The sequence below is a fragment of the Cebus imitator genome, unplaced genomic scaffold, assembly GCF_001604975.1.
Source record: "Cebus imitator isolate Cc_AM_T3 unplaced genomic scaffold, Cebus_imitator-1.0 Scaffold149, whole genome shotgun sequence".
NCBI classification, from domain to species: Eukaryota; Metazoa; Chordata; class Mammalia; order Primates; family Cebidae; genus Cebus; species Cebus imitator.
The window spans coordinates 2,111,476-2,133,350 of record NW_016107464.1 but is presented as its reverse complement, the minus strand read 5'-3'; the positions used below and the strand labels follow the sequence as shown (position 1 = coordinate 2,133,350).

Genomic DNA, 21,875 nt, shown 5'->3' with positions numbered 1-21,875 from the left:
CTGTCTCTCACCGAAGTGCCTGCCCGGCTCCCATTAGTCTCCTACGTTTCCCCTTCCTGAGCTACTGGACCTCCCAGCGTCAGGCCCTGCCTCAGGCCACATAGTCACTAATACCAACATCTGCTTGGACAGGAAACTGGCATCACAACTTCAAGGAAAGACTTCAGTTCAATATATTTTGTGAAACAAGACCTTGTGAAGTGATAGATTTAAAATCTGGTCATTTCTCCCAGTTTTGTTTATTCTTGGCATAGAAAGTACATGTGGACCATAGAGATACACTGTGCTAGACACATCATATGTGGCCTATTATGTATCAATTCATTCCAGATAGGAAATAATGAAGTCGATTTCTAATATGCATTCATTATATTAGACTGCAGCTTGCCTCAAGATATCATTATTCTTACTAGAGCATTTGGCTGCATGATTACACACTTCTAATATTCTCCCAGTCTCAGGTGAAATTAAAAAAAGTGAAGGGAACTGAGGAGAGAGTTGAAACAGTTCATTCAGTAGCACCTGTTCCAAGAATAAAAGACAAAGGTAGGATATTGTTGACAAACAATGTAAAAAGTCAGGAAAAGAGCTAGAAAAGATCAGGTTCAACACAATTTATATTTCAATTAAGGCTGATGATAGGTTTTTAACACACTTTTAATACTAATTCTCAAGGTTGGCTGGTTTTCTAAGCTAGCAGTTATCAACTTCTTGGTCTCACAATCGTTTTACACTCTTAAAAATTATTAAGGACCCCAAATAAAGTTTGTTTATGTGGACTATATCTATCAATATTGACCTTCTTAGAAATTAAAACTGATAAATTTTGAAAATGCAAGAACACAGGCCAGGCATGGTGGCTCATGCCTGCAATCCCAGCACTTTGGGAGGCCAAGGTGGGCAGATTACCTGAGGTGGGGAGTTCGAGACCAGCCTGACCAACATGGAAAAACCCCATCTCTACTAAAAATGTAAAGTTAGCCGGGCGTGGTGGCACATGCCTGTAATCCCAGCTACTTGGGAGGCTGAGGCAGGCGAATCGCTTGAACCTGGGAGGTAGAGGTTGCAGTAAGCCAAGATCGCGCCATTACACTCCAGCTTGGGCAACAAGAGTGAGACTCCATCTCAAAAACAAAAAACAAAAAGAAAAACAAATAAAAAGAAAATGCAAGAACACACAAGCACACCTTCCACAGCTGCCCAAGTGATGACATCATCATGCCATATAACCTCTGGAAAACTTCACTACACAATGACAAAAGAACAAGAATGACAAAGGCAGATAAGATCGTAGTATTATTTTTAAATAGTTCTGGCCCCATGGTCCCCCTAAACTGCTTTGTTAGAACTGTTTTTGCTGTGGTTACTAGTTGCAGTACCAAAAAACAAAAATGAAAAAACAAACCAAAAAAACCCAACCTCAAACAGTTTCTGTCCTTGCTCAGGGGCCTGAGAGAAGGTTAAGGAAGATAATTGTGTCCCATTTCACAGTAGACCCCAGGTACAAAAAAAACAAGCAAAGGCCACCACAAATGGGTGCAGTAGTGGGTGGACGCCAGGAGCACACCTAGGCAATGTGCACCGTCACGAGGCCCCTGCCTTTACCTGTGGACCCGCCCACTGAGACCTGCCCTGGCCATGGCAGGAGGGTGGGCAACAGTGGCCTGAAGAGACAACAAATGATCCCCAAGCCCTTGGTTTAATGCTTTCTTCCATTCTTGCTGCTGGTGCTCCCTGCATGTAACCCAATCTCAGGCTGGTCATGCAGACTGTGACCTCTGCCTGGGTTTCTAACAGTTCCCCATTGTCCAGCCTGAGCCTCTGAATCCTCAGAGCCTGGACATTTGCTTATTTAGTTCCATTCAATCTTTTCTTCCCTATCCTGGTTGATCACCTGGTTTACATTACCTGCCAGCTCTACTCCTATGTAGACCAATTCCTCATCCTATCCCCCTCTCCCTAACACACCCTTAATTCAATTTAGCAAACATGTTAAACACCTACTACATGCTAGACACACGGAATATGAAGATGAACATGATCCGTGCCCTGGAGCAGCTAGAGGCTAAATGGGAGAAAAAAATCATATCAACATACTTGATTTCAGAGCCCTCCTCCCAGTTGCCAGTATCAATACAGCATGAGCTAGGGCCTTTCCTTGAGCATGATACCCTCCTGGAAAAGCTGTGGCATCTGTGTCAAGGCCTCCTTTCCTCTATTGCCACATTTTCCAGGCTGGCCTGTCTGGGACCCCAGAGGGTCAGTGTCTCGGGCTCTGGGCTCTTTTATCCTTGGCTGAAGTTAACTGCCCAACTTCCCTCAGCCCCTGCCCTGCTTCCATATTGGAAGGTGAGAGCCGGGGGGGCACCTCATCACCTCTCACCCCCACCCACCCAAAGCCTTGACCTTCCCCTCAACATATTCCTGGCTGCCTAGTTCCCTTCTCTTGTGTTGCAGCAAAGTCTCCCTCTTTATTTCTCTGTCTGAATAATTCCTACAGTGAGGGGGAGAACTGAGAGTTAATTGATATAACTGATTATTGGATGACTCAATCCCTCCTCTCCTTACCCTTAATGCTGGGGACCCTTGGCTGGGCAGGAATTCTCACAGAAGAAAAAGAGGCTTTTCTTTCATAGGTAGAATACAGCCAGCCAGGCACAGTGGCTCACGACTGTAATCCCAGCACTCTGAGAGGCCGAGACCAAAAGATCATTTGACCCGGGAGTTCGAGACCAGCCTGGGTAACACAACAAGACCCCATCTCACAAAAAATAAAAAATTAGCTGGGCATGGTGGCATATGCCTGCAGTCCCAGCAACTCGAGAGACCAAGGTGGGAGGATTGCTTTAGCCCGGGAGGTCAAGACTGCAGTGAGCAGCTGTGATCATACCACTCCACTCCAACCTGGGCAACAGAGCTGTCTCAAAAAGAAGAAGGATATAACCAGGACTGCTCCCATCTGGGAGGGCCACAGATCTTCCCAAGTCCACACCAGCTGAAATTCAATCCCCTCGTTCCTCTCTTTCCAGAGTACTTTATTCCTTTCCTTTTTATGTTTTAGTAACACATCACAATATGTTCCTACATTTGCATTTATTTTCTTACTTGTTTATTGTCTGCCTATCCTACTAAATGTAAACTCCAAAAAGGCAGGAACTAAATCTGTTATGCTCTCCCTTGTACACCAGTACCTAGCACAGTGACTGGACATGATAGGTGCTCAGTAAATACTAATGAAATAAGTCAGGCTTCAAATAAATCAAACACTGACAAAATAATATGGTTAGTTCTATGGTAGACGGAATTAAGCAAAAGAGTAGGAAATTCCTACTTAGGGATTCTGGGATCATTTCCTAGAAAGGAAAATAACTGGTATGAGTCTTAAAGAATATGGAAGCATTACTCAGACAAAGATGAGAAGATTGTTTTAGGAAAACATTATAGCATAAACAAAACCTGTCCTGCCACTGCCCATATTCAAGTGTGACAGTCACAGACTCATTCTCAGGCATACAAACAGCTATGTCATTCACAGACACACACTCGTCAGACACAACCGTATAATTACAGCCACATAAAACCTTACTCACTGGAGAAGAATGGCCACCCAGGTCCAGCCCTTACTTAGAATCAAATAATCCCAGAGTTTAAAGGACCTTAAGGTTATCCCATAAGCCACCTCCAATCCTTCTTGGAAAAAAGGAGGGATATGGATAAATACATGAGAAACATTTATATGCACGGTTAGCAAAAAAGTGGCAGAGGAATCAGGGGAAGGTTCATCGGTATGATTTTGGGGTGAGGGAAGGAAGAGCATTCCAGACAAAAAGAAAAAGTACATAAAGGCACAGGGGCAGAGAGGCCAGGTGGGCTGCAGCTCTCAGCATGAGGGCACTAGGAGGTAAGACTGAAAAAGTGGTTTGTGAACAGACTGCAGAAGGTCTTAAATGTCACAATAAGGAGTCAGGATTTTATTCTCTAGAACAAAAGTCACTGAAAGTTTTGAGCAGGAGTGAAATGAACAGAGTCATGCCAACATTCCCTACAAATTTTCTGAAACCTGAAATGCATTTCTCTCCATCCTGCTATCATCACGCTAGTTCAAGCCACATCACCTCACCCCTTTTCTAACCTGTTACTGATGGTCTCACTGCCCCAGGCCCCCCCGCTTCCATTCCTGAATTCTGTCGCTACTATATATTTATCTCCACAAAAAAATGTCAAGGACCCCAAATTCAGGTCCTAGTGTCTTAAGACTTACAGCTCTCTTTAATCTGATTATATCTTTGCAACTTTATTTCCTTTAAGATACCTTTGCAACTGTATCTCCTTTAAGTGAACCCTTTGTTCTTGCTGGGTCAGTATGTTCTTGGTCTCCGAAACATGCCCATTCCTATCTTTTTCTCTTTGCTCAGGCAGCCTGGATCTCCTCTCCTACTTTATGAATATGACATCTATCATTAAAGTCACAATAGGGTCTCACTTCCTGTATAAAAGCCTTCCCTAAACACAGCCCACATTGACTCTTCCTCCTCTGAGGCACTAAAGTTTATGCTGTCTGTTCCTGCACACATAATCATATCCTTTCTCAAACTTTGTCTGACCGTACCAGAATGATGCCTCACCTCTCCATAAAGGGTGGAAGCCAATCAAAGGGCTAGAAACAGATCTTTTCCTGAACTTTTCTCTCCCACAGTACAGCCTACTACTGGCACTTAGGAAAGTCAGTGTTTTAGGATTTTGGAGGCAGCCAAAGTAGGTTTTGGCAGCAAGCACACTCAGAGTCACAAAAGTAAAGGAAGAAAGGGTGACACTAGACTCAGAACGCCTCTGTTCATTTTACTGCTGTGGCTCACAATTCCTGCCTAGTTCCTAGGGTTTCTGTGGGGTCTTGTAAGAGATAGAATTTCCAACAAATCAACTCTTCCCCCTCCTCCTTCAGATTTGGCTCAAATGATACCTGAAAGGCCTCTCTGAGGGCCTGGGCCTGTTCCTGGGTGCGATTGTCCTGCCAGGGCTGGCCTGTAGCACGTGTGGGGCCTGCACGGAGACTCTCCCCAAAGACATCCAGGTAAAAGAAGACATAATCCCCATTGGTCAGATTCTCCCTCTGGGCCTGAAGCAGGATCTCATGCAGCATCTCCAGAGGGCCGCAGATATACACAACTGGGAGCAGGTACATGACAGAGGAGCACCCTGAGAAAGTATCCAGGTCCCCCATACACCCCCCTCTGAATCACTGGGATGTCCCTCTTCAGCAAGAAAGAGAGTGCCCTAACCTATTAACCCCCAAGTAGATGCTCCCCAGCCCACCCCCTTGGAGTCACCATAAGTACCCTGGGGCCATATGGACCATCTGACAGAAGTCAGAGCCTGTCCAGACCCCAGAGGAAGGGAGCTGTCACTCTCAAGCCCCTCCCTTTCCCAGAGCCTCCCTCGCTGCTCCCTACCCAGCCCGCCTCACTCCCTGACTCTTCCCTGCCCTTCCCTGGGCTCAAAGGTGCTTACAGCACAGATTTCTCAGTGTGAACTTTACCTGTCTTTCCCAAATCTGCTGACCCCTGAGCCCATTCATGGAGTCCTCATTATTTTTACACCACCGAGAGGTCTTGGAACCCAGTGTGAGTGGTAGCTCTGATCACAGACAGGTGCGCATTTCAGAGTGGCCATCAATCACATTCACTACTCTAGGGTACTCATATTGCTCCCCAAACTCAATATCCCCCCACTTTCAAATTCCTCCCTGATACGTGCTTCACTCCTCATCCTTTCGTCTCCCTAGTTTGCATCTGCCTAGGGTGTTCACAAGCTCCTGTCATGAAGCCTTGACCCTCTCACAGGTGCTCTGTCCACATGTGCTGCTTGATCCCAACCACCACACACAGCTGTTCAGTGCCTATCTCCATCTATAGTTCCCAGTGCTGAGCTTTAGGGACACAGTAACCCTCCTCCCCTGACCCTAAAATAGCCCGGGCCACACTCACTGCGCCCGTTGGCCCGGATGAAATGGGTGGCCTGCTCGGGGCCCCCTGGTTCTCGGGCATACACCTGGTGCTGCACACTGAGGTTGCTGCCCTGCAGGGCCTCAAAGACGCCCTCGATGGTGAAGTAGTGAGGCCGGTCATCTGTGCGAGCATCCAGGTACAGCAAGGCGGCACGGGCAGTCCAATTGAAGTGCCCATGTAGGGTCACTACAAACTCACCCAGCTTGGGAGCAGAGGGGCCAGTGCGAACCAGGGTACGATAATGCTCATTCTTAGCTGCAAAACCAGAGGCCACAGCACCCGCAGTCAGCAGGGGAAGGCGCCAATGGGAGGCAAAGCGGGCCACAGAGGCAGCAGGGTAAACGCAACCGGGGCCTAGCAGCAGGTCGGGGTCATGGTACAGCTTGAGGTCCACAGCGCGTAGTGGTGCCAGGTACTCAGAGCAGGCGCCTTCCAGTTCGGAGCTGACAAACCGCAGGTCCACGGGCAGTGCCCGGCCCAGCGCCTCCACAGCTAGTGCCACAGCGGGACCCACCCGTGGCCAGGCCCAGGCATAACTCAGGTTGTGTTCTGGCAGCACCACCGCCAGCGTCAGGTTCCGAGCCCCGGGAGGACGCACCCCACCTGCCAGGGCTGCCACCAACAGCAGGAGTGATGGCAGGGCCATGGGGACAAAGCAGCAGCCCCACCGCCCCCAGAACTTGGGGCTGCTCTGGCCTACAGGGGAGACGCGAGCACCCCCCAGCCTGGAGCCTGGGGAAGAGGGCCAGGAAGAGAAGGATGGGTGGGCTAGGTAGGCTGGGATGCAGAAGGTACTGGGGGCCAGGGAGAGGAAGGAGAGAAGGGAGGAAGGCGGGGGGTGGGCAACGAGTGGGCTACCAGTCTCGGGCAAGGACTGAGGACTGACAGTGGGGTGGCAGTGGGAGGGAGTCACCGAGTGTGACTGCGCCTGGGATGGGGACACTGCGAGGCAAAGTAGCCTGATGAATCCAAAGCTGAGAAGGAAAAGGGGATCTGGGACTGGGATGGGGTGGGGGTGGGGGCGGCTGGTACAAAGAAACGGCCTGGGGGAACCTCACAGCTGAAGGGGCCAGGAGGGCAGGAGGGCGCTGCGACACATAGCACCAAGGGGGTAAGGTGGGAGGGTGCCCGCGCCGCGGAAGGACTGGGATCATGGGCAGGCGGGGAGCGAAGCGAGGCCTGGGCCGGAGGGCAGGGGAAGGCAGGGGTAAATCTCCCTGTGAAGGCTTCTCCCGAAGCTCCTGCTGGGACTAACGGGCCCGGGCGCTGGTCCCATCCGGAGCTACGGCGGCCCAGCCCGTGTCCCCGCTCCTCTCTGCTCCGCTTCTCCTGGGCCCCGGCGGCCGGCGCTGCCTCGCGCTTCCTCCCGCCCCCCGCCTGGGCCCCGCGCGCGCCGTTCGTCCGGGTCAGGTCGCCTCGGCCCGGCCCGTCTCCGCTCGCTGCGCCGGCGGCCGAGTGCGACTCCCCCGGGCAGGCCGCCCGCCCCCGCCCCTCCCCCGCCGCCCCTCCTCCTCCCTCCCGGCCCCACCCTCCGGCGCCGGCTGCCTTCCCCAACCCCCCGCCCGGGCGCCTAGGACCGCCAGGTCCCAAACCCACCCCGGTGAGCACTTGGGGCTCCGCACCAGGGCGTCGCCGGCCGGCGGGGTTCCCGGGCGCTCCCTCACCTTCAGGGCCTACCCGGGTCTCCCTCATGCCCCGGTACTCCCGCCGCTCTCCTTCCATCTCACATAGGCCGGCGACCCCAGGGCTTGTCCTCTTACTGTCGCTTAGCCCGCTCTTCTTCGGTCTCCCCTCAACTCTCTGAGTCCCTCAGGGGCTCCAGTCTCCAGCGAGCAGTCGAGGATCCCCAGACGTGTGGTATCCTCACCAGACCCCCGCCTAGCAAACCATAGCGCCCTCCCGACGGCAGAGCCGCTCACCCCACCCGGGGCGGTGCTCGCTCCCTGGACGGGCCCTCCAGCGGCCAGGGGTCCCCCAGCGGCCCGGGGTCCCCGTGCTACACTTCCCACCAGTCCTTAGGAAGTCCACGAAGCTCTTTGTGGCTGGGGACTCCACCCTTGGCCCCCGCTGTCTCCATGACCCCTTCCCTCCCCGTGTCCTCAGAGGCCCACCGCAGCCCGCCCAGCTTCCTCCACACCATCTGCTCAGTCAGGGCCTCGATTTTCTTTTGTCTCCTGCACAGCGCAAGCTGGCGCCTAGGGAACGCCTGTAAAGAACCGACGGACACTCCCCGCAATGGAAGCCCATCCACCCCCTCCTGGGGTTCCACCTTGCTCCCAGCCTTGCAGCCTTAGGAAGCTCTCCCCGGGGAGAGGCCCATATCTGGAGTGCCAATCTGACCCCAGGAACAGTTTGTGAGGGATGATCTCATGATGGCTGAGAAGGGCTGCTATGGGACCTTGGGGATTTTTCTCCGACTATCATAAAGGACATGCACGTAAACCCAATCTCTTCCCGTGCTGAGAGCCACGGTTTCTCACCCCCTTGGAGCTATTTCTCCAGAAATCAAAAGCGAAGAGCGCTCCTGGAGCCCTGGAGTGGGGTGTGAGTGTAGGGTGGGGACAGGCATGGTTTCTCTGAGATGAAGGCGACACCTAGTGGTTTGGGGGGGGAAATTAAGGACAATGCCACTTTATCCTTAGGCACGGTATTTATTGAACACTGCCTGCCTAGCACAAGCTGTACCCGTGAATACAAAGATAGCCGAATGATGCAGTCCTTACCTTTGAAGAACATACATTTGCAATCCCTGGGGCACAGAGGCCAAGAGCAAGCCGCCCCTGACAATGTCTCTTGCCTCAAGCCCAGTAGAGATGGAAGCCTTCGGATAGATCCTTCTTTAATGCGAGGGGTGATAACTCTAGTTCCAGGCTCCCAATACTGTAGTGAAAAGGAATTTCGTCCTACCTGGGCAAGGCAGAAAAAGGAACAGTCAAAAGAATGATGAGACAACATGAGAAAGACTTTAGACCAAGTCAACCAAATAGAATAGTTGGTTTTTAAGCAACTACACAGTTTCATGAGACAAGCAAATCCAAAATGGCAAAATCCCTGAAAGAATTACAGTATGACAGGGCTAGGAGGAATCATATAAATATAACGTTTATCCCTCTCATTTAAAGATACTTGAAAACCAAATCCCAGAGAGGAAGTTTGCAGTGTCCTTACTTGCTCCTCTTCCCCAACCCCACATGGTTTTTAGTTGCAAGAGAAATGAAAATGCAGGTTTCATGGTCTCCAAGGAGAGGCTTTTTACGGATATTTTGCTGACTCATGGAACTTACTGTAGAAAGCTGTGCTTACAGTATAATGGCTACCAAAGACCCATGTGAGTCTCTGTGGAACACCTGCAGCCCTCAGTGAAGATCAGCCACCACTACCACTGTCACCCAGGCTCCTAAGCAAGTACAAGTACATGATATGTCATTATTGTGAACATTAAGGACAATTCTTCATTATGTTAGGGATTAAACATTCAAGCATCTTGCTTTTCCCGCTTCCTTCCAATTGGCCAGTTAACTAGAAAGTAGGAAGGGGCCAGGCACAGTGGCTCATGCCTGTAATGCCTGTACTCTCTATTAAAAACTAAACAAATCAATTGGACATGGTGACACAAACCTGTGGTCCCCGTTACTTGGGAGGCTGAGGTGGGGGGAATTGCTTGAGCCCCAAGGATACAGGCTACAGTAAGTCATGATCATGACACTGCACTCCAGCTTGGGTGGACCCTGGTGCAGTGGCTCATGCCTGTAATCCCAGCACTTTGGAAGGCCAAGGTGGGAGAAGCAAAGGATTTTGACACCAGCCTGGGCAACATAGTGAGACCCTACCTCCATAAAATGTAAGTAAGTAAGGCCAGGCATGGTGGCTCACACCTGTAATCCCAGTACTTTGGGAGGCCAAGGCAGGCAGATCATTTGAGGTCAGGACTTTGAGACCAGCCTGGCCAACGTGGTGAAACTTTGTCTCTACTAACAATACAAAAATTAGGGGTGTGGTGCTGGACACCTGTAATTCCAACTTGGAAGGCTGAGGCAGGAGAATCGCTTGAATCCAGAGGTGGAGGTTGCAGTGGGCAGAGATCGTGCCACTGCATGACAAAGTGAGACTCCATCTCAAACAACAACAACAACAAAATAAATAAGTAAAAACTAAAAATAAATTTTAAAAGATAAAAAGGAAGTGGGAAGGAGTGGAGATATAAAAGTTAAATCCTCGAATGAGGTTTTTTATTAACACCCAGTGAAAGGTTTTTGGTGTTTATTTTTTCATGTTTGGGGGAAGCTTAAAATATTAGATAAATGAGACCTTTGGTTATGTATATATCCAACTTTCCAAGCTCTCACTGCTCTCATTGATGTGGACAATAATATTCTGGCTGTATTTGGTGATCCTGCTGCAATATATAGGAAGCCTGGGAAATCTAGATTCTACTGGCCCATGCAGCAACCAGCTAGGGTCCAACTTTCTCTTTGTAGCACTGTCATGGCCTTCTTCTACTCCACAGACAGATACCAGCTATAATTTATTCTGGATACAGTCAGCCAACACCTTATTTCTTTTTTCTTTTTTTTTTTTTCCTTTGTTGTTACCCAGGCTGGAATGCAGTGACACAATCCTGGCTTACTGCAACCTCCACCTCCAGGTTCAAGCAATTCTCCTGCCTCAGCCTCCCAAGTAGCTGGGATTACAGGCATCCACCACCATGTCCAGCTAATTTTTATATTTTTAGTAGAGACAGCGTTTTACCACATTGGCCAGGCTGGTATCGGACTCCTGACCTCAAGTGATCCAGCCGCCTCAGCTTCCCAAAGTGCTGGGATGACAGGCATAAGCCAACACGCCCGGCCCCAAACACCTTATTTTTGATCCAGAACTAAACTGCAGAGTTTCAGATTGGCCAGCTGCTAGAAGTTTCTACACTTTCCAAGCTGCCCTGTCCCTTCTTCAAAAGAAATCCTAATCCTGGTCACACTGAGGCCAAAGGTGCCTCAAGACCCTAGTTGAGCTCTGCAACCACCATGGGATTCACGCTTATGCTAATCTTCATGATAAGCTCTGATGCCCCAAACTGACAGCATTAAACAGTTTTATGACTGACCTATTTGTGCAGCTGAATCTGGATCCCCAGGTTTGTTCTACACTAGATCATGCCTCCCATGACTCCCAGGCCTACAGAATTCCAGAAAACAAAATATCTTCCAGGCTTCTCTCTGCAGACCTGACTGGCAGAAACAGGCTTTGACTCCATGCAATTGTCCCCTGCACACAAGACAGACAGGTCCAAGGGAACCTGCCAACAGAGGACAGAGAACAGCCATGGAAAGGCAGATCAAATAAGGCAGGAAAGATACACTTCACAACACATCTCAATAGGAAAAGGAGAAAGCAATGTAAAAAAAGAAATGTAGTAAAAAATATATAGAAAGCAAAGAGGGACTTTATTCAAATTCTGCATTATTTATTTTAGCCCCAGTAAGGGAGAGACAGAATCCTGAAATCAGGTCAAACCTCCAGGTCCCCTACAACTCCTACTTCCCTCCTGGCCACACAGCAGTGCACAGCATGGTTGTAGATCTAAGATCTAGTTCATCTTCTCACAGATATTCAATGGCCTCAAAGGGCTGCTATAGGCTGGGAGTGGTGGCTCACACTTGTAATCCCAGCACTTTGGGAGGGCAAGGTGGTTGGATCACCTGAAGTCAGGAGTTGGAGACCAGCCTGACCAACGTGGCAAAACCCCATCTCTACTAAAAATACAAAAATTAGCCTGGTGTGGTGGCAGGTGCCTGTCATCTCAGCTAGTTGGGAAGCTGAGGCAGGAGAATCGCTTGAACCCGGGAGGTAGAAGTTGTAGTGAGCAGAGATTGCACCTCTGCACTCCAGCCTGGGTGACAGAGCATGTCTGGTAGGGGCTGCTGTGATTGTTTAAAGGGTCAAGAGTTTTTATTTTGAATTCATACACATCTTTGTAAGTTCAAAATATTTTCAAATCAGATCCCAGCTTCCAACTTACCTATACAGATATGTGTTTTAAAAGACAAATGGGTATCATATTCTAAGGGCCAGAAATATCAGCTTTGTGAAAATACAGTCCAAACAAGTCATTTTCCCATGGAAATTGCTTCATAGACGGCCAGTGATTCCTAAGAGAGGAATTTAAGAATTGTCAGGAAAAGCAATCACATACATTTATTTCCCCAGTTCCAGGGAACCATATTTCACCTGTCCGCTCCATTCAGGCCTGGACCAGCACCTCTGTGGGTGTCTAGGAAGTCCCCAGTGGTCTCCTCTGCCCTCCCACACTTGACCCCTCTTCCTAGGTACATAGACTGTTTCCCTATTTTCTTATTACCAACCATCATCATTATTATCAACCCCAGTAGTTATTTACCACCCCTTAGGGGAGTCCAATAGCATGAAGTCTCAAATATAACATTCCCTGAAATAATCTCGTCCCCACTCCATTTGAAATTCCACTTTCACAAAATCTTTCACTGAGGAAAAAGTGGCAAGAGGCAAGTGGCAAGAGGGAAAGGTGTTCCCTTGCCTTTTAAGTCCTGCTAACTCTACAAATATCTGGCATAAAAAGAGGCAAAGAGAACATAGTTGACACTGCTTCTAGAGACTGGAAATGCACTAGTCACTATTTCAGTATTTTGCTCTGCTTAGAATTTTCTACAGAAGCCAAAGACTGGGAAGAGGAGGAGAAATGTGAAACAGAAATGGACAAAACTATACTGCAATATGTGATGAAGAACACAGAGAAGCTAAGCAGTGGCAATGTAAGATTGGTGGGCAGACAGACTGAAAGCAAGAAGAGCAGCGAAGAGGTTCCTGGAGAAACCCAGGCCTGAAATGCTAAGTGCCTAATCTAGGATGATGGGATAGCAATGGAGAGAGAAACAAATCTGAGGGAATTTGAGGGAAGAAACAACAGGACTTGGAGGCCTACTGGCTCTCCAAGATGAAAAAGAGTCAAAGGCAGGTGTCGCAAAGGCAAAGGCCATCATGGGCCAGGCAGGAAATGTGAATGGGAGAAGCAGCTGGGTGGAGATTGGCAAGCTGTGAAGCCCCTGGTCCATCTAAAGTGGATGCTGACCCTGGGATGGAGCCCAGAGCAGCCAGTTCTTACTCTGCATTCTCTCTGGGTCTCTCCAGTCTCACCTCCTTCCAGTCCAGCCTCCACGGTGTGTTCAGGTGCCAAAGCAACCTTTTGAAACAAAAACCTAATTATGTCACATCACTGCTTAAAATCTTTAAATGGTCCCCCTTGGAGGCTATGTTTTTCACACTGTTATTTTTAGCAGCAAAACCATTCCTTCAAATGAAAATTTACACACAAAATAGAATAAATAAAAGCCCAGCTGCTCCAGATGAAACAGCAGGGGTGGGTCCAGAAACTCCTCGCACTCTCCTCTTTCTCAAACAGAACCCCTGAGGTGCCTCCAGGGAACCTCTGGGCAGCAGCTTTCAAACAGTGGTAGCATAAAAGGCTTTCCAAGGACTGTGTTTGTACAGATGGCTTTAAGGGAATCCATCTCCAGACCCTGAACTTCCTTATGTACTCATTCCCAAAACTGATCTGCCTGAGAATGACTTGTGCTCACAACAGTTGTGCTCACAACAATCCTCCCAATTTACAAAAGAAAGGCATGTCCCTCCCCCAAGCAAAATTTCATTATGATGAATTGTTCTAGGGTGTCAAAACTTTTGGAGCACCAAGAAAGAGGATATATAAATCAAGTATTGGTCTAGGGAAACTTGTAAAGATGAGTCAAAGTGTTTTAAGTGAATGGGCTTTCTGCCTTTCCCCATCATATCCATATTCTGTGAAGAGTAAAGCTTGGCATTAGAAATGAGATATTTTCAACTGAGCGGGGTGATGTGTGCCTGTAGTTTCAGCTACTCAGGAGGCTAAGGTAGGAAGATCTCATGAGATTGGGAGTTCAAGTTCAGCCAGGGCAACATAGTGAGATGCTGTGTTCTATTTTAAAATTATATAGAGATAGGGCCTGGCTCGGTGGCTCATGCCTATAATCCCAGCACTTTGGGAGGCTGAGGCGGGCAGATCACGAGGTCAGGAGTTCAAGACCAGCCTGACCAAGAGACCAGCCTGGCCAATATGGCGAAACCCCATCTCTACTAAAAATACAAAACTTAGCTGGGTGTGGAGGCAGGCGCCTATAATCCCAGCTACTCAGGAGGCTGAGGCAAGAGAATTGCTTGCACCCAGGAGGCAGAGGTTGCAGTGAGCAGAAATCACACCATTGCACTCTAGCCTGGGTGAAAGAGTGAGACTCTAACTCAAAAAATATATATAAATGGAAAGAGAGAGAGAGAGAATGTTTTAGCCCATGTTGGGATTCTCAGCAAAGACAAAGGAGAGCATATTAGTGACACATCTTATTTTCAAAATATACTAACGAACTTTACTGTATGTAAATTATATCTCAGTAATCTGATTTAAAACAAACACTCCAGCCAGGCTAGTGGCTCTTGCCTGTAACCCCAGCACTTTGGGAGGCCAAAGCAGATGGATCACCTGAGGTCAGGAGTTTGAGATCAGCCTGGCCAGCATGGTGAAAACCTGACCCTACTCAATATACAAAAATTAGGTGGGTGTGGTGGCGGGCACCTGTAGTCCCAGCTTTTTTGGGAGGCTGAGGCAGCAGAATCGCTTGAACCCACAGGTGAAGGTTGCAGTGAGCCAAAATCGCACCACTGTGCTCCAGCCTAGGCAACAAGAGCGAAACTCTGTCTCTAAATAAATAAATACACCCCTATCTCTCACCACTTGAAAACCATGACATGACATCAGCATGGTCAGAGTCCATAGCACTCTGCTCCCTTTTGGTTATTTAAAAACTCAGTCCAGTATGTCTTAAAACTTCAGTCTCAGGTCCAGTGCAAAACTCATCTTAAGCCATGGCTTAAGGAACCTCTGGTGGAGAGAATATAGTCCCTTCTAAGGATTCTGCTCCTCCTCTAGTTCTCTGGAAGGTTCTCTAGAAGGATTTTAGCTCTTCGGTGGTTGGGAACTAGGAGGAAGGCAGGGAGGAAAAGAACAACTCTCTTTTCATTTAATAAGGTAGTTATCACAAGCCACTGTTTGCTGACAGGCCATGCTAACGTGTTGTTTGGCAGACGTCAAAATGCTGTCTTTCTTGGGCATGGTGTGGTGGCTCAGGCCTGTAATCCCAAGGCATTGGAAGGCTGAGGCCAGAGGATCACTTGAGCCCAGCAGTTTGAGACCAGCCTGGGCAACATAGGGAGACCCTGTCTCTACAAAAAAAACTTTTAAAAATTAGCCAGATGTGGTGGCACATGACTGCAGTCCCACATACTCAGGAGGTAGAGGCAGGAAGATCACTTGAGCCTAGGAAATTGCGGCTGCAGTGAGCCATAATCATACTCCAGCCTGGGCAACAAACCTCATCTTAAAAAAAAAAAAGATGCTGGCTCTCTTATGAGACACTTCTGTGAGTCCTTTAGAAGGTCCTTCCGGGCTGCTCCACTGAGCTGTGCCCTAATGCAGACAATCCTACTCCAAGCCATCTCTTTAACCCTCCTAACTTCTGTTCAGCAGGCAGCCTTTTGGGTCGGTTTACCAGCATGATGGCTCAAGCCCGGGGATCTTCCTCAGTGTCCCTTCGATCACAGAAACTCACATACCCTTGCTAAGCCAAAGAGAATGAATGCAGACTATTCCATTATTATTCCCTCACTCTGCCCTTTCTTCTTTCTCTAATTGCCTTTCGTCTTCTCAGATAGGTACAGAGCTGAACAAGTCCATTGTCTAAACAGACAGTTTAAGCAAGGAGTGAGAAATCAATCTCTCTTTCATGTAGATCTCTTTCACACCTCCTTGCTTACTTTAAGGGGGGAAAGGAGGGAAAAGTACTCCCTGCTAGGCTCATGACAGCCTCCCTTCAGTTGTCTCTTACATAGATTGGGAATGGAGGTGGGGTGGTAAGGTATGGGTTGGCTAAGTGGCGGGAAGTTTCAGGGCCACCTCTACTACCTCTTTGTAAGCCCTGAAGAGGAGCTCTGGCCCCAGTTATTAGCAACTCTCTCTAGAAGGTGCAGTATTTAGTCCTCCTTGTCCCAGCTTTGGACCCTAGTCACCATTCCAGGGCAATAGAAAAAAATCTTACTCAACATCCTCTATAATATATTGAAATAAAGGGAAGGTTATATGGAATAAGAAGCTCAACTGTATTCCTCAATGGGGAGGCAAAGTCATCTTTTGAGTGACAGGAAGAACCAGGATTTTGAAGGTGCAGGCAAAATAAAGAAGACAGAGATAAACTGGAGATAGAATATCAGATGAAAGCCATGTATACTTTCTTTTTCCCATTAAAATATAAAAAGCACATCTACATATTATTCCACAACATTTTGCATATCATTTCAGGGGCAGGTGAATCTAGTAGCATCTGGAAACCCTCCAAGGGGCTAAAGAATCCCAGACTAATAAGACTTGGGCTTAAGAGAAAGCAAACAGGAAGGCAAATGTGCATTATTTATGCATGTGAGAGGAAGGAGTGGGTATGTAGGCAGGCAAAGCAAATGCACAGAAGGAAGGCTGGACCTTTAGGGACTTGCATGCACCCAGAAGCCGTCCATGTCAGACACCAGTTTGACATGTCATATTATATTCCAAAGTATTCTAACTGCTTGAACACTTTTGTACATTCAACTTATTTTTCAGTATAATGTTGTGATACATCCTACTACAGAGTTAATATGATTAATAATTGAGGGGCTTTAGAGAAGGGGCCAGAAATTTAATTATGCCTTAAAACATAGCTTTTGGACTGGAAACTGTTAACACTTATTACCTCCCTGAAGGGGAATAAAGCATCTGAAGGACAGAATGAGAGGGAGATTTCTTTCATTATTTATAATTTTGTATATCTTTAATTTTGTAACAGGTGTGTAAGTATAACCTATTCAAATTTTTTCATTAAAAATTAATCTTAATCATAAACAAGAAAGCATAAAATTATGTCATTGATATAGGGTGCTTAATATCTTGTATGTTTTAAAGGCAATGAGACCTCAAAGGGAAAGATGGGATTTCCTTTAATAGATAAACACACATGGTGAATCCCTCATAGCTGCAGCAAGGACATTGAAAACATGAAAGGGCAGAATGGTAACATCGGAGCTAAGAGGGCTTTTCTAAAAGCCTGTCATTTGAAACCAAAAGATAAAGTATTACAGAAAGTATAATACAAGATCGGTAGGTCTGAAGAAGAAGACGTAGAACTAGGACATCTTACAAGAAACAATACCAGGCCGGGTGCATTGGCTCACACCTGTAATCCTAGCACTTTGGGAGGCCAAGATGGGAGGATTGTTTGAGGCCAAATTTCAAGACCAGCCTGGTCAACATAGTGAGATCCCATCTCTACAAGAAAAGAAAGAAGGAGAGAGAGAGAAAGAAACAGAAAGAAGTACAAACCCTTCCCCCCGACAAAACATGATTTACATAATGTCAAAAAACAAAGCTAAGATTGGTTGAGGTATCTCTGGCCCAAGAATAAATTAAATACTTCAATTATTTTGATTTTCCACAAAGCAAATCTTGAACAAACACTAGACAAGATGAACTGTAGGGCTGACTTAGACTCTTCCTTGAGGGGCAAGAATGATACTTTGAAAATAAACAAATAAAATAGTTATTTAGATGAGAATAGGGGGCCAGATGCAGTGGCTCACACCTGTAATTCCAACACTTTGGGAGGGTGAGGCGGGTAGATCACCTGAGGTCAGGAGTTCAAGACCAGCCTGGCCAACATAATGAAACCCCTTCTCTACTAACAATACAAAAATTAGCCAGGTTTGGTGGCCCATGCCTGTAATCCCAGCTACTCAGGATGCTGAGGGCAAAAGAATCAACTGATCCTAGGAAGTATAGGTTGCAGTGAGCGGAGGTCGTACCACTGCACTCCAGCCTAGGCAACACAGCGAGACTCTGTCTCAAAAAAAAAAAAAAAAAAAAGAAAAGAAAGAAAAAGAAAAAGAAGAAGAAGGAGAATAGGCTAAAAACAACAGGCATGATCTATATGACTGCAAAGGTTCCACATGAACAGACAAGTCAGTCATTGTCCTAAACATCTGCTAGGTCACCAAGAAGAAAAACAGAGTAGAAGTGTGATGCCAGCCTCTCCCACCAGTGACAGCTGAGAACACCTCCCACCAACTACTGAGTGTAACCTGTCTAACAAAAAGGTCAAAGAAGTTTGCCTATCATCTGTGATTCAGAGGAAAACAAGAAAAGAACACTAATTTTTTTTCTTTCAAATCTAGGCCTTGAGCTAACCTGTTAGAGGTCAAATAAACAGGCCCCAAGATCCCCAGATTAAAACCTATTTGCAGTAACAATAAATGTAAAACCACCTTATATACTGTAAAACATTATATAAATGTCAATTATTATGGTAATTAGTAGGGGTCTGTCATGTCATATCTAAAATTGAACTACATCCCACCATCAGCAGTTTGGGACCATATTCTGGAAGAGTAAAACAAATAATTTTTTTTAAAGAGTTTGTTTGTTTTTACATTGTACAAAGGTTTTCAAATTTTTCATCTCTTCGTTGAAAAGTCTAGTAAGAAGAGCTAATCAGTGATATATGACCAAAAAAGAGAAACTGTTCAACTTAGTTCAATATGCTTAAGAAGTGTATTAACTAAGAAGAGACAAAAGCAAGCTTATGAGGAACCGTGTGTGAAGTAGTAAATGGTGGTGCTCTTTCCCGTTCCCTCTGCAGATGGCTTCCTGCTGAGCTCAGTCCTGGAAGCACTGGCAGAAAACTGGAAGAGAAAAGCCGGACTGTCCTTCCCCTTCTCTCCCAGCCTGGGCCAGCATCTGGACAGGCACTCTTTGGCTCCAGCTGCCCTAGAACAGGTCCCCAGAGTTCCAGCTTCTAAGTTACCCTGGCCCTTGCACTTCCCCTCCTTCCCACAGCCTAGGGATGATAGAAGGTTCCTATGGTTGCTAAACTTCCCTCGCATTGCCTCACCTTCCCTTGAAAGGCTTCTCGGCTATTCTACCAAATTCACAGCCAACTAATTCTCTGGATTAAATGTCCCCTGGCTTAAATGCTTAGAGTGAGTTCTGTTTTCCTGTTTGGACCCTAAATCTGGCAGCTAAACAACAACAACAAAAATGAACTTACTGCACCGAGGGCAAAGACCCTGGCTCCAAAACTGCCAAGTTCAAGGTTCACTGCTATCGGTGTTGAGTCCGTCCGGATGGAGTAATACAGAGGAGTGAATTGTATTTCCCTTTTTACAGAAATAAAAGAAGAGACAGAATTGATTTCCCTTTTCTCCCAAAGGGACACAGGAGAGAAAATGAATTTGGAGAAAAGAGAGAGAAAAGGGCATTATAAATTTCCTGCCTCCCAATCCTCGGGACAATATGGGGAAGGGGCTACTGACAAAGACAAGGACGTTACTGAAGCCCCCCCACCAAAATTTGGGATGAGTCAAAAAATGGAATTGACCTATATAAAAACTGAAAACACTGAAAAGATTATAGTACTCCCCTCCTCCAAAAAAGAAATAAAAATAAAATCATTAATTCAGATTTTCCCATAATAACTACTTCTATGTTTTTAAAAACACATCAGGCCGGGTGTGGTGGCTCCCGCCTGTAATCCCAGCACTTTGGGAGGCCAAGGCGGGTGGATCACGAGGTCAAGAGATCAAGACCATCCTGGTCAACATGATGAAACCCTGTCTCTACTAAAAATACAAAAATTAGCTGGGCATGGTGGCGCATGCCTGTAGTCCCAGCTACTCGGGAGGCTGAGGCAGGAGAATTGCTTGAACCCAAGAGGCGGAGGTCGCGGTGAGCCGAGATCGCGCCATTGCACTCCAGCCTGGGTAACATGAGTGAAACTCCGTCTCAAAAATAAAAAAATAAAACACATCAGTATCCTTTCCCCCAAATCTATTTGGTACCACTGCTTTGCTGGGCCCCTAAAGGCACACTTAGTCCACCTACCGGGTCATTCAACAAAGGGCCTATGCAGCCTTCCTGGACCAGAGCTGAGCACAATCTCTTAGGGAGGAAGGCGTTTACTGTCTTGAGGGAGCAAGGTGCTGAGGCTGAGTCTCCTGAGGGCCCAGGAGTGGTAGAACTAGGGTATGACACCTTCAGAGTCACATGAACATTCAACCAAAACCAGGATAACCCAGATTAACCATTCACTTCATTCAACCAAATTAGAATAATTTTTGTCTGCTTCAATAAAATTTAACATCAAATAATAGTTTTTCCACCAATATACAAAATTTTTTAAGTGGCTATAAAATTAAAATAACAATGGACTATATTTTTACCTATAAAAAATGATCTTTTTTTTAATTTTGTTTTTTTGTTTTTTGAGATAGAGTTTCACTCTTGTTGCCCAGGCTGGAGTGCAATGGCGCAATCTCAGTTCACTGCAACCTCCACCTCCTGGGTTCAAGTGATTCTCCTGCCTCAGCCTCCTGAGTAGCTGGGATTATAAGCATGCGCCACCATGCCCAGCTAATTTTGTATTTTTAGTAGAGACGGGGTTTCTCCATGTTGGAGAGGCTGATCTCAAACTCCCGACCTCAGGTGATCCACCCACCTCAGCCTCCCAAAATTCTGGGATTTACAGACATGAGCCACCGGGCTCGGCCAAAGAAAGATCTTTAGCAATCATAATATGGGCCAGGTGTGGTGGCTCACATCTGCAACTCCAACACTGGGAGTCCAAGGCAGGAGGATTACTTGAGCCCAATAGTCTGAGACCAGCCTGGGCAACAAAGCAAGACCCCATGTCTTTTATTTCTTTTAAAAATTAAAAGCCGGGCACAGTGGCTCACTTCTGTAATCCCAGCACTTTGGGAGGCTGAGGCGGGTGGATTGCCTGAGCTCAGGAGTTTGAGACCAGCCTAGGTAACACGGTGAAACCCCATCTCTACTAAAATACAAAAAATTAGCCGGTGTGGCGGCATGCGCCTGTAGTCCCAGCTACTCAGTAGGCTGAGGCAGGAGATTTGCAAGAACCCAGGAGTCGGAGGTTGCAATGAGCCAAGATCACGCCACTGCACTCCAGCTTGGGTGACAGAGCAAGACTCCGTCTCAAAAAAAAAAACACCAAAAAAAGAATGAAAAACTCTAAACTAAATCTAACCAAGCTGAAAATTAGATTTAAGTTTATAGTTAATGGGATATATACATATATAATCCCCACAGGCTGTTCAGCAGGAAAGATTTTTTAAAAATTAAATAAATATTTTTTTGAAAGAAAACTGGGGCTGGGCACAGTGGCTCATGCCTGTAATCCCAGCATTTTGGGAGGCTGAGATGGGTAGATTACCTGAGGTCGGGAGTTCAAGACCAGCCTGGCCAACATAGTGAAACCCCATCTCTACTAAAAACACAAAAATTAGCCAGGTGTGGTGGTGTGCGCCTGTAGTTCCAGCTACTTGGGAGGCTGAAGCAGGAGAATCGCTTTAATCCAGGAGGTGAAGGTTGCAGTGAGCTGAGATAGCACCGCTGGATTCCAGCCTAGGTTGACAGAGGAAGCCTCTATCTCAAAAAAAATAAAAAAAGAAACCTGGAACAGTATAAATCAAAATGTTAAGACTGACTGTCTCTTTAGGGATAGTATGTGTTATAATTTATATATATATTATGTATATATATATATTTTTTTCTTTTCTTTTCTTTTCTTTTTTCTTAAGACAGGGTCTCCATCTGTCACCCAGGCTGGAGTGCAGTAGTGCAATCTCGGCTCACCGCAGCCTCAACCTCCTGGGCTCAAGCAATCCTCCTGCCTCAGCCTCCCAAGCAGCTGGAACTATAGGCATTCACCA

General features: G+C 46.9%; 1 protein-coding gene across 6 annotated transcripts in view; it reads right to left on the bottom strand.

Annotated features, from left to right (window-relative positions):
* Positions 1-21,875, bottom strand: part of NPR2 (natriuretic peptide receptor 2) — a 49,536-nt gene that overhangs the window by 10,611 nt on the left and 17,050 nt on the right. For 2 of the 6 annotated variants that reach the window (XM_017543114.2, XM_017543115.2), the window contains exons 1-2: positions 5,985-7,471; positions 4,961-5,166 (exon numbers count right to left, since the gene is read on the bottom strand). In XM_017543114.2, the coding sequence (XP_017398603.1) occupies positions 4,961-5,166; positions 5,985-6,651 (873 nt within the window). In that variant the 5' untranslated portion in view covers positions 6,652-7,471. Of the gene's footprint in view, positions 1-4,960; positions 5,167-5,984; positions 7,472-8,728; positions 8,913-12,021; positions 12,054-21,875 lie in introns of those variants that run through there. The other 4 variants (XM_017543118.2, XM_037743679.1, XM_017543116.2 and 1 more) reach the window with 4 other exon arrangements.